The following is a 13,332-nucleotide window of genomic DNA, read 5'->3' on the forward strand; positions in this document are numbered from 1 at the left end:
GCACTAAGTTCGGCATCAATATGGTGACCTCCCGGGAGCGGGGGACCACCAGGTTGCCTAAGGAGGGGTGAACCGGCCCAGGTCGGAAACGGAGCAGGTCAAAACTCCCGTGCTGATCAGTAGTGGGATCGCGCCTGTGAATAGCCACTGTACTCCAGCCTGGGCAACATAGCGAGACCCCGTCTCTTTTGAGTTCTTACCTTAAAAAAGTCTTTCTTATTTTTTAATATCTTTTCATTTTTATCTTTCATCTTACTTCACCATTATGTAGCGAAACAACTGAATAATCAGGTTGCCAAGTATTTATGGAGCCCCTGTTGTATATCACGGAGAAGGCGATGGCACCCTACTCCAGTACTCTTGCCTAGAAAATCCCGTGGACGGAGGAGCCTGGTAGGCTGCAGTCCATGGGGTCGCGAAGAGTCGGACACGACTGAGCGACTTCACTTTCACTTTTCACTTTCATGCATTGGAGAAAGAAATGGCAGCCCACTCCAGTGTTCTCGCCTGGAGAATCCCGGGGACGGGGGAGCCTGGTGGGCTGCCGTCTATGGGGTCGCACAGAGTCGGGCACGACTGAAGCGACTTAGCAGCAGTAGCAGCATTGTATATCACGTACTATGTTGAGCCCAGGGCCTCCCAATACCTAGAATGAATAAGAATCTCACAGTAAAAGCAAAATGCTCTTCAGGGAGCAAGACTTATCAGAATAGGAACTTTTTTTTTAAGAGATGGTTTGCTTTGATCATTGAGGGTAACTGTAGGGCGAAAGAAATAGTCCACTGCGTTAAATTTCAACAGTGTACGCCCCAGGGAAAGTGGTAGTTCCTCAGGTACACAGAGCCGTACCTGGGGAAATCCTCCTAGTACGTTGCTCATAAATTGTTATGACCAGTAGGGGTCACTATGGAGGCTGGCTTGAATCCCGAGAGGCCAGGGAGCAAAGTAACCGGACTAGTTTGTAAGCTTTCCAGGAAGGAATGCAGTTTCAAGAGAATAATTTGTATCTATTTCCAATTGTTTTGGTACGACGAAAAGCTAATCGATGACGACTTGACTGCCGAACGCTTCACAAAATGTGACGCAAAGACGTTCGCTTCAAGGAGTATTGGATCTTCTGCGCGGCCGTAGATCCGCCTAGTGCGCCTGCGCATAAGAGTAGCGGCGTTGAGTCAGGCCGGCAGTGGAGCAAACTGCGGTAGCGACCCTCAAGGCTCGCCATGAAGACCCGCTTTAGCACCGTTGACCTCCGTGCGGTACTTGCGGAGCTGAATGCCAGGTACCGTACGTCGGGTGAACAAGCTTGTGCGGGGGTGCAGGAGGCAAAGGCCATGGCCCTACCGTAGAAATAAGAAGGGCCTTGTGTTTTCCCTCCCCCCCTCCACCTCCGGGTGCTGTTCTCCTGTAGACCTGGCTAGGCCTGAGTGGGCGAGCGCGTGACATCTTTCCGTGGCCCTGAGGATACCCGGGGGACCCCGGCGGCCGCGTGCTCCACCCCCCGGCTGTCCTGGGCTGCTGGTCTCGCCAGGTCTTGCGTCCTACTTTGGCAGGGCTCTCGGCTTGCCGGCCTGAGTTGCCCCGGTCTGGCAGGAAACGTTTACTAAAGAAGTCAGGTGGACGCCAGGACACCAGAGTAAGTCATTAGTTCCAGAGGTTTCCACACCAGAAGCTTGGTTTGGTAGACTCTCCTCCGCACCCCAAAGAGTTTTAGCTGGAGGTAATAGATTCGGCCAGAGATCTGCTTTCTAGTTCGGTTTTTATTAATATTATTTAACTGTGTGAGCTTTGTCATATTTCTCAGGGCTTCGTTTACATTTTTTTCTTCTGTGATTGAGTTAGATTTTACTGTATTTCCTAATATATATATTGGATCACTTAAAAAAACTCAAAGCATTGTATGGGGTTCCTGGAGCTGGTCTGTCACTTTTTTAAAACAGTTACATTCGAGGTTTGGGCAGAAGGTCGCTGGCCTTCAGCCTCTGCTCTCTGGTTGACCCCCTATCTTTAAAGATTCGCTCTTCTACAGGCTGTGCTTCCGCCTACGCTTTAAATTGTGGGAAGTTTTATGTTTCAGTTGGTAGTATGATTTATTACATGTTTCCTTTCTCTTTGCAGCTTGCTAGGAATGAGAGTAAACAATGTTTACGATGTGGATAATAAAACGTATCTTATTCGTCTTCAAAAGTAAGAGCATTTTATAGGCTTGTTTTATCTTTTGTAATTATTATTATTTTTTTAAAAAAGCAGCCTACCTTTGGTGCTGGTAGGACCCTAAAGAAATTTTGACTTTTTTCTTCTACAGACCAGACTTTAAAGCTACGCTTTTACTCGAATCTGGCATACGAATTCACACAACAGAATTTGAGTGGCCTAAGAATATGATGCCGTCTAGTTTTGCCATGAAGGTAAACTTTATTATACTTGAAGCTTAATGTTAAGGCCCCGAGAGTGGTCACTAACAACTGAAGTTATAAACTGGTTTTTCTTCGTTGGTGTAAATAAAACAGGTAAATACAGAGTAGTTGAGACATACTGGATGAATAAAGGAGATGTTTATTAACTTCTCCCTTTTACTCATCACACCACTTTGTGTTCCAGATCTTTCCTTCCCAAAGTTACCATTCTAATTCAAGCTTTTATAGAGCTGGACTTTATAGTCTTTTAACTCTATGCTTCTCACTGTCAAAAAAATGTTGTTTCAGACCAACAGTGATTTTTCTACAGCATCGTTTCGATTAGTTACCCCACTTTTACAAGTCAGGCAGGCTCATGTTTAGTATGTGGTAAATCAGTGACTTTTCCTAATTCTCACATTTGGGAATGCCAGATATAGCTTTGTGGCACTGCCAGAAGCTTGTTTTCACCAAGATGGTAGTAGAGAAAGAAAAAACAAGTTTTACATATATATTATATGTCTGCCTATACTCATGATAATTTTCCCTTTTTCACCATTCCATGGTGTGGACTTCTGAGTCTGTATCCCGCACCCCGGCGTTCTTGGCTTTCTGTTTTCTGCCCTGCTTCCCTAGCCTTGTCTTCCACAGTTCACTTTTCAGCTGCCAGTATATATTCTGTTGGAATACTCAATGACATTAGTATGCTACCAACCATATCTTTTTACTTTTTACTTCTCTCTGTTTTACTGTTAAAACTGAGATCCTGCATCTGTGAATGTATTACCCATTCGCTTATTGACATAACAGGTATACTGAGAGCTCATGGTACAGAGGAAAGACGTTAGACTCAGATTTACATAACTTTGAATTAATGGTTTTGCTGCTGAATACTTTTGTAACTTGGAAGTTTTACTTAACCTCTTGGAACTTGTTTCTTTAAATGTAAAATATGGATAATGCCTCTGTTATGGGGTTATTGGTGAGGATTGATTGAAGTTAAATGTAAAGCACCTAACACAATGCCTGACACATAATAGGGCTCCATATGTATTAATTTCCTTCTTCCTCTCCTCCTCACTTTCCTTCAGAAATTTATTTGTTTTGGCATTGTGTTATTTCATTAGAGGCTTTACAGAGAAGATCCTTATCCCCAGCAACTTAGAATCTGTTTTGGATTACACGTTAGGTAAGTGTTTCCCAAATCACAAGGCCTGTCACAAAATTATCAAATTTTTAAAAGTTTCATTTACTTAATAGTAACCCAAAATGTTTCTTTTGGAAATTGTCCTTAATAATAATGACACTTTATATTTGTATAGCACTCTTCAAGGAATAATGCTTCATTTGAGTTGTTTAGCAACTCAGTGGATATGAAGAACAAATATCATTTCAGTTTTACAGATGATATAACAGATAATAAGCTATATGCTTTTGGGATTGTGTAAACATCCCCAAATAAGACTATATCAATAGGAGATCAGACACTCAAAAAAACAAAAAACTTTTATGAGTTAGGTATACGTGTCAATCTAAGTATGTATACAAATTCCCTCCAGTGGAGTAGACAACATTAAGCACTTTATAAATATCTAACAGTTGTTACTGTTGTATGTCAGGCAGGATCATGTTTAGTATGTGGTAAATCAGTGACTTTTCCTAATTCTCACATTTGGAAATGCCAGATATAGCTTTGTGGCACTGACAGAAGCTTGTTTTCAGCAAGATGGTAGTAGAGAAAGAAAAAATAAGTTTTACGTATGTATTATATGTCTGCCTATACTCATGATAATTTTCCCTTTTTTACCATTCCATGGTGTGGACTTCTTTTCCATTCAAGGATGCCTTTTGTCTTCATTTTAACTTTATTTTTCTCATAAAAATATTACTGGGGAAATTGATTATGATTTTCACCTGGGAATTTAAAGATAACCCTGAATGTAGGTCACTGTTTAAATCAAAATTAATGTAGGCCACTTCTAAATGAAAACTGTTAAATTTATGAGGGGGAGATTATTTATCCTGTGAATGTTGAAAAGTCTCATATCTGCCTGAATATAATGTGAGTATAAGATTCTGCCTAAATACATAAAATGAAAATTTTAGTCAGTTTGAACTGTAACTCTGGAGAACTGTTCTTAGTTATGAAAGAATTGGCATTGATTTGAAGAATGACCCTGCATATTTCTTCTTTTTTTCTTAAGCTGGTTTTAGATGAACTTATCTGTAAAATTTGTCTTGGAGTTGAGTCTTGAGGAAAAGAAAGCATCCTTTCTTTCTGGTCTTGACTAACAGGTCTTTCAAATTCAAAAATGAGAAACAATTGTTAAAATTTTTTTAAGGAGCCACAGAGTAGTTTTGTTTTTGGTTGATGTCATACTAAGATATTTATACTAAAGGGTAGTATGGGTTTCCCTCATAGCTCAGTTGGTAAAGAATTTGCCTGCAATGCAGGAGACCCAGGTTCAGTTCCTGGATTGAGAAGATCCCCTGGAGAAGGAAATGGCAACCCACTCCAGTACTCTTGCCTGGAGAATCCCATGGACAGAGGAGCCAGGGGGCTACAGTCCATGGGGTCACAAGAGTTGGACACGACTGAGTGACTTTCACTTCGAAGGGTAGTACATGTAATATAAAACAGTAGGTATTTACCGAGTCAGTTGCCTTTGGGTTTAATATGTTCATTTTATTTTAATTGCTGATAAGAACAAGAACCTTATGACTAGGGATAGAAATGGGATTTGATAAAAGATAGGAGTTGCTGCATTTGGATTTGAGCTAAGCTGTTCAAAAACTTGGAGATAGTACCAGAAAAATTCTGCTTGGGATTTATTAATAAAGTTTGTGAGAATAGGTTATAGGTTGTAAGTTATAGGACTGATTTATAGAATTCCAGTAAGCTCATGGTTCAGAATTTGTATTTGAACTGAAAGATTAGTGGAAATCACTAATCTTGGACACAAACACACAAAAGGAATTTGGGATATTTAAAAAAGTGGAGTAGAAAGAGGCTTTAAAAAAAGGTTACGGTTTTGTGTGTGGTCTTCAGGACAAGAACAGGAGTTTATTTAGCAGTGATATAAAGCAAAAAAGTAAATTTCGTTATCTGTTATTGTCTACTTAAAAACTGAATGTGAAGTACTGTTTCAGAGTTAGCAGCCAGAGTGGTATGAAATAAAATGTATTTCTTCTGATTATCATTCTGTAAGTTTTGATTTTAAGACTATACTGTTTTATCTGCTAGTCTTAAGATATTATTCCTAATGGAAATTAGAAGGATAAACTTACTTATAAACCAATACCAAATGATTAGAAATTCACTTTTACTATTTAAATGCCTTTTTCTTCTTTTTCTTGCTAGTGCCGAAAACATTTGAAGAGTCGGAGATTAGTCAGTGCAAAGCAGCTTGGTGTGGATAGAATTGTAGATTTTCAATTTGGAAGTGATGAAGCTGCTTATCACTTAATCATTGAGCTCTATGACAGGGTAAGTTAAATTTGGGGGTGGGGTGAGGAGAATTCACTGTATTGTCGATTATTCGTGTAATAGTGCTATCAGACATGAGCAGGGAACATTTTTTTCTTGTGAAAGGCCATTGATACACTAGGATAATGTAGTGCAATGCAAGTAAAATGTAATCTTCCATTAATCTTCATTTTATCTGGAGCCCAGAATTTAGGCAGACCTTAGCCATTTAAAATAGTATTTGAGGGACTTCCTTGGTGGTTTGTGGTTAAGACTATGCTTCCACTGGGAACTAAGATTCCATATGCCATGTGCGCAGCCAGAAAAACAAAAAATAATAGCATTTAAATGTGGTAGATGAAGATCTGAGAATTGAAGATATTATCTGGTACTTTAAATTTCAGGACTAATGTGAGAGAGCCAGCAAATTGTCAAATAGTTTTGTTATAAACAGCATTTGAGACTTAGGGACATTGCCACGTTTTCAGTGTCATCAGTTATAAAAGGAAGACTGCTGATGGCCTCACCATTCTTCTTGCCTCTTAATCCTTAGTTACCTGTTCTATCTTGGAAATGTTTTTTCATGAGCTGTCAACAGCAAAATAAATTCTATTTGCATGAAAAATTTAAGTATAAAAAGTGAGACCATAGAAGTGCTAGGTGAAAATATGGATTAAGATGGACAAATTTGGGATGAAAAAGACTTTTAAGCTTAACAGTGAAAATAATAAATATAACTACTTAACCTACCAGTAAGACAGTTTAAAAACTGAGTAAAGCAGAAAACACCATGAACTACATATGAAGTGAAAAACTAGGGAGAAGTATTTTTAACTCATAGGGTAAATAAAATGTTCATAACCCTCAATATGTAGTTTTCACAAACCATTCAAGTGGAAAAAATGGGTGAAGTACTTGATTACACAATTCAGAAAAGAATAATACAAATGGCTTATGAAAGCATGGAAACATATATAAATTCACAAATTACTGAAAGATAAAAATATTTTTCTCCTCTTATTTTATTTCTTGGTCAGCATATAAATGATTGGAATGTTTGATGACAACCAATATTATCAAGAATGTACAGGGAGTTCCCTGCTGGCCTAGTGGTTAGGACTCTGAGCTTTCACTGCCATGGCACAGGTTTAATCCATGGCCAAAAAAAAGACGAATTAAAAAAAAAGTTGTACAGGAACAAGGGCAGATTAGAAAAGTACTTTCGAGGATTATTTGACAGATTATAAGGTGATTTTTAAAGTTTATGTGCCTAAACCTTTGACCCAGGAATTCCATTTCTAGGAATTTATTATAAGCGTTTGATGCAGGTGCTTGGAAAGGATCGTGTCAAGGATATTCTCATAGTGTTTTTAATAGTTAAACTTGGAAAGAACCTGAATGTCTTTGTTTTTTGCTTTTTCTCCTTTTCTCTGTGATTATCATCTCCTATATGGTCCCATTTATTTCTTTCATGAGTCATTTGGACTGGACTTAATTACAGCTCTTCGGTGGAAATTGGTCCCTATTTGTTCCTTATATATGAGATAGAGAATTTTTGTCTTCTTTCTAGGCTCCAAGCAACTTCAGTATTTAAAGCTAAATTTCTTTGACTAAGAAATTAGTTAAGTAATCAAGGGAGACCCAACTAATAGAATACTGTATAATTTTTAAAAATAATATTGAGACTTTTTTTCTTATGACTGTTTTCACAAGATGCTTTTAAGATTTTTCAGATTTTTGTTAGATAAATGTGTACTTTAGTGAATTATCACAAGTGAACTTACCTGTGTTAGTTATTGACCTGAATGTGGGACAGGGACAGCAAGACCAGCTGTTGATCCCTGCACTTTCTTTAACTGTCTGTGCCCTTCTCTTTGCCAGTGATCTTTCCCCTTCTGCCCCCTCCTCCCCTGTAGGCAAGAGCAGCTACAGCTGTAGCCCTCCTGGAATTGATTTTTGTATGTGGTCTCAGGTAGTGGTCCATTTGTAAAAATTTGTATGATAACTTTTTAAAAACTTTTGTTTTGAAATGATCATAGATTCATAGGAAGTTGCAAAGATAGAACCGGAGAGGTCTGGTGTAACTTTTACCCAGTTTCCCTTAGTTGTACATCTTATATAATTATATTATTGTATCAAAATCAGGAAATCAATATTGGTACATATAGTCCTGTGCATTTTACCACGTTTGTAGTTTAATGTAACCACCACTGCAATCAAGATCCAGAAGTCTTCCATTACCACAGAGATCTTCCTTGTGATACCCCTTTGTAGTAACACCCACCTCACTCCCTCACATCCCAGCACCCTGGCAACAATTCATTTGTTTCATCTCCATAATTTTGTCACTATAAATTGAATCTTTAACAAAGAAAGCAGCCTCAGAACCTTAGTTAAAAGGACATACCGGATACTCTTAAATAGAAGTTGATAAACTATATAACCTGTAGCCTCTTTTTGAAAAGGCTGTGAGTTTAAGAATGGCTTTTACATTTTGAAAGAGCTCTTTAAAATGAAAGAAGAATATGCAACAGAAACCATATGTGGCCCACAAACCCTAAAATATTTATCATCCTGCCTTTGATGGGGAAAGTTTGCTTACCCCTGCTCTTAAATAATACTCATATGTCTGAGCTAATATTGGACAGATACCAAACTGTATCAGGGATGCCAAGTTAGAATTTTTAAGACTCTTTTTAGTCTAGAAGCAGATGTTTTCATGAAAATAGTGTTAACCTATGATCTGGGGCGACTAGAATTGATTATACAGGACTGAGTAAGTTGGAGAGAATCGGATTATGGTTATTTTTTTCAGAATATCGTTGATTTTATTTTTGTGATCGTTACATGATAAAGCTCTTTACCTTTCTCTGACCTATGAGTTAGTATACTATACTAGTGCAAATTCGAGTGATATATTCTTTAAATGGTAGTTTGCTCTCTTTGGTCCCTTAGAATTTAGGTACAATTGCCTTTTACTGAGATTGTTTTACTGCCCATTGACAATGTGTATATTTACATAGGTTCAGTAAGAATTTGTCCTTTTTACCAGGTTACAGTTAGGCAGATTTGAAGGTAAATCTCATTTAATTAGATGTGAAAAGCTCACCATTAAGGAATAAACCTTATACTTCATGAGTGGAGCCTGTGTCCTCAAAGTCCTCCTGAGAACCTAACCTTGGACCTCTTGTGTGTCATATAGGATCCTAGCCTGCAGTAAGTGAGGAAGGTCACTTCTTGTAGATTTGCATGACTTCAGGTAGAGAAGAATTTACTTACATTTGTAGGTGTACCACAGATGAAGCCAGTAGTGTTTTGTTTTTTCTTTTTTGGCTTCTGTGGCTTTGACTTAGAAGCAAATAGTAATTTTTAAGTCTCTGGAATAATAGAGGCTATTGAAAATAAAATTCCAAATTTCTTGTGAATTCTTCAGGCAGCAGTGATTATTATGGCTTTGCAACTCTTGATACCATGTGGCTCTAAATTTGCTGTCTGTAGTACAAGGAGATTTATGTAGTATATGTTAGTGTTAACATTTCTTACTACATCTGTGTAAATCAGTCCAAGAAGCAGAGTAGCTTGTATATGTGTAATCAAGAATAATTTTAAATGTTGTGATTGTAACAGGAGACTTAAAAATCCAAAATTTGAAAAGAGACAAAAAAGCATAAAATGTTGTTTTAATATCCTGCCAGGTGTTGTCTAGGCAGTACTCCTGGGGATTCTAGGGATGTATATCTTCGATTTGCTACCCTTTCTTAAAGTTTTTATTAGTGTATTTTTTCCGCTACCCTGGGTCTTCGTTGCTGCACTCGGGCTTTCTCTAATTGGCAGCGAGTAGAGGCTCCTCCCTAGCTGTGGCGCATGGGCTTCCCATTGTAGTGGCTTCAGTGGTTGTGGAGCATGGGCTCTAGATGCGCAGGCTTCAGGAGTTGTGGTTTGTCGGTCCTAGAGCTCAGGCACAGTAGTTGTGGCACTCAGGCTTAGTTGCCTGGCAGCATGTGGAATATTTCTGGACAAGGGATCAAAGCTGCGTAGGCAGGCAGATTCTCACCCTTTGGCCCACCAGAGAAGTCCCTGCTCCTTACTCTTGATTAGGCTTTTTTACAACTTGTTAAAAGTGGGCTTTAACTTGTAGAAAACTGACAGTGCAAACAATTCTTGTCTGATGGCAATGAAAATTAATTCCATGTAATAAGATATTCAAATTATTCTTGTCAGGAGAAAAGATAGCCTTAGAGGTTGCAGTTTTATTGCCCTCAATTGGCAATCTTGCGCAATCACTCTTTTCTCGCCCATGCTAAGTACTTTACTAACTGCACTTCTTTTAGGGCCAGGTTTGCCATCTAGTTGTCTCTTTAATTAGTTAAGTAACTTTTGGCAGTTACTATTTTGTCTTCTGGTGACCGCTGTTTCTGTTTTCTGTTTTTGTCTGGTTTTCAGTGCATGAGGTGCATAGTTGATTTTCCTTTGTAATCACCTTCTGGGGTTCATAGTGCTTTTCCAGAATCTGTGATTCCAGATCTGTGTTTTTCATCAGTTTGGGAAAGTTCAGTCATATTTTCTTTTGACCTGCCTTCCAGTTCACTAATATTATTGCTCTCAGACAAGAATCATTTGGAATTGTTCTGTTATCTGATTCCTCTGATGTCTGCTTTTATAGTCTGTTGTTGTTTTGATTTTAATACATTGTCTTTTCTCCTCACATGCCTGATTATTTTATTGTGTTCATGCATTGAGTAGGAGAGGCAATAGATATGCTATGATACCTGAATGATGTTACCCTCCTTTAGAAAGGGTACTTGCTTTTGACAGGTAGCTAAGGACACAGATAATCCCAGATTACCTTACTCCAGTCAAGAGTTGAATTGATTAGGAGCTGGGCCTGGGAAAGCTGGATAATTTCCAATTTATTCCTTGTCCTGGGATGCAGCCTTTCAGGGTCACTGTTCATATCTGAACTTATCAGGGATAACCCCCCGCTAGCTCCCACACCTTTTACATGGACCCTGAACTCAAATTTTTATTCTCCTTAGTTGTCCTGTGACTCTATCTAAATTCATGCTCAGCTTGCCAGCCTGTCATCTGCTTCTTAACTATTACATAAATGATCGTAAAGTAGCTCCAAGTATGGTGCTCACCTTTCTGAGTTTTCCTCTCCTAGATTTTTATCCTGTAAATGTTTACTACCTACCTTGTTTGCATTTTTTGTTTCCTAAAAGACTTGCTTTGTGTATTTTGTCCAGTTTTTCTCAATAGTTAGAATTATCTAGACTACCATAATATAATTATCTAGTCTACCATTTAAATGTAAAATGTTTATACAATTAGTACACGATTACATACTCAGTATATAGAGAAGTTCATAGAATTAAAATTGAAGGTCTTTCTTATCACTCTTGGCCCAACCAGTTCCTCATCCCAGAGTAACCACTATGTTTGATGTCCTATTTATGATCACTTCCCTTCCTCCCCTTCCAATTAAAAAGGAGAAGGCTTTTTTTTTTTTTTCATTGAGAGGAAAAATCTCTAGAATTTAAGTAACTACAGAGTGCCTTAGGTTTAACTCAATATGAAGTTTAAGCTTATATATCAGACATGGCCTTTTTTTTTTCCTTTTTTCAGTTTAACTTAGCGCTTAATGATGCAAAAATTTTTTCCATAGAATAAACCTTTTTTATCATTTAAAGAGCTAAAGAATTTTTCAATTTTATAATTTTAGATGTGTAGAAAATTTGCAAAGATAATAAAGAAAATTCCTGTATACCCCTCACTTAGTTCCTCCTGATGTTAACATCTTACATAGCCATGGTACATTTGTCAAAACTTAGAAATTCACATTGGTACATTACTGCTAATTAAACTATAGGTTTTATTTAGGTTTCCCCAGTTTTTCTACTCATTTTTTTTTTTTTTGGTTCCAGGGTTCAATCCAGGATACCCCCTTGCATTTAGGGCCTTTTCTGTTTTGAAGCCTCTGCACAATTGACATGTATACTGTCTAGATTCCAGAGACCCAATTAGTGATAAGTTTAGAATAGGTATTCAAGATTTATATATGAGAGTAAGTGCTTGGGAATTTTCACTGTGTTATCTAAGAGAAGTATGTTGGTTGATTCTTAGAGTAGATCTTGAAGATTGCTCTCATCTTTTTATAGCAGAATCTGAACGTCTAGTCTTCATGTCTGGGATTTTGATGTATGCTTTATTTAAAATTGATCAGTGTAAAGAGACTATTGCCACTCATACTCTTAAAGTCAGTTTATTAATTTGTGATATGAAGGATCTAGTAGGAAAGACTCTGGAGAAAATAAGATTAGAAAGTAGATTTTTTAAGTACATCAGAATCAAGTGCAGTGTTTCCCCAAATAAGTTCCTTGACACCACTTCTGTAAGATAATAGCTTAGAAAAATGGGTCCCGAATAAGGTAAAGAAAAAATTTTTAACTCTAGAACTTTCCACTGCCTTTAATATGATAGTATGATGTGTATGTACCCCAGGGAAGGGTATTTTACATAGAATTTCCAAAGCTTACTATGTCACATAATTTTTTTTTTTTTAATGGGAAGTAGTGGGAGCCATCTTAACAGAAAACTTTTGGGAAACCTTGGTTTAAAGAAAGCCCTTTTAGGGAAGTAACTACCTTACTTGAATCTTCCAGATGCTCTTGATAACTGAACAGTTTGATTCAACAAACATTTATTGAGCACTTTCTACATGCCAGGCCCTATGGCCAGGTCTGTTTTTCAGGTCACATCTTTATGAACTAATTAGACATTATATGGACTTCTGTCCAAGTCTCCTACTTTCCTTCTGCAGTTAACATTTCTGTTCTTTAAGTTAAATAAATATTTAAATTTCTAAATGCATGGTTTCTTTGAAGTTAGAACCTTTAGCAGTAGGTCCTACTCTTTCAACACCAGAAACTTCAGATTGTCTTTACGCATACCTCATTTTACTGAGCTTTATTTTATTGTGCTTCTCATATGCTGCATTTTTTTTTTTTCACAAATTGAAAGTTTGTGGCAGCCCTGCATCAAGTAACTTTTTGCTTGATGTGCCATTTTTCAACAGCCTTTGCTCACTTTGTATCTTTGTTTCATTTTGTTAATTCTCACAATATTTCACTTTTTCATTACTATTTTTATAGTAATCTGTGATCAGTGATCTTTAATGTTACTACAAAACAGCTTGCTGAAAGCTCAGATGATGGTTAAGAGTTCTTAGCAATAAAGTATTTTTAAGTTAAGATATGTACATTGTTTTTACAGTGTATTATTTATACACTGGACTTTCCTGGTGGCTCAGACGGTAAAGCGTCTGCCTACAATGCGGGAGACCTGGGTTCGAGCCCTGTGTTGGGAAGATCCCCTGGAGAAGGAAATGGCAATCCACTCCAGTTCTATTGCCTGGAAAATCCCATGGACAGAGGAGCCTGGTAGGCTACAGTCCGTGAGGTCGCAAAGAGTCGG

At 37.7% G+C, this 13,332-nt stretch overlaps 1 protein-coding gene across 3 annotated transcripts in view; it reads left to right on the forward strand.

Moving 5' to 3' along the window:
• Positions 1,134 to 13,332, forward strand: part of NEMF (nuclear export mediator factor) — a 54,290-nt gene continuing 42,091 nt past the window's right edge. For 2 of the 3 annotated variants that reach the window (XM_005685629.3, XM_005685630.3), the window contains exons 1-4: positions 1,134 to 1,279; positions 2,116 to 2,184; positions 2,303 to 2,405; positions 5,755 to 5,880. In XM_005685629.3, the coding sequence (XP_005685686.2) occupies positions 1,221 to 1,279; positions 2,116 to 2,184; positions 2,303 to 2,405; positions 5,755 to 5,880 (357 nt within the window). In that variant the 5' untranslated portion in view covers positions 1,134 to 1,220. The remainder of the gene's footprint in view (positions 1,280 to 2,115; positions 2,185 to 2,302; positions 2,406 to 5,754; positions 5,881 to 13,332) is intronic. The other variant, XM_018054373.1, reaches the window with a different exon arrangement.

This window comes from Capra hircus, chromosome 10, assembly GCF_001704415.2.
Source record: "Capra hircus breed San Clemente chromosome 10, ASM170441v1, whole genome shotgun sequence".
Taxonomy (NCBI): domain Eukaryota; kingdom Metazoa; phylum Chordata; class Mammalia; order Artiodactyla; family Bovidae; genus Capra; species Capra hircus.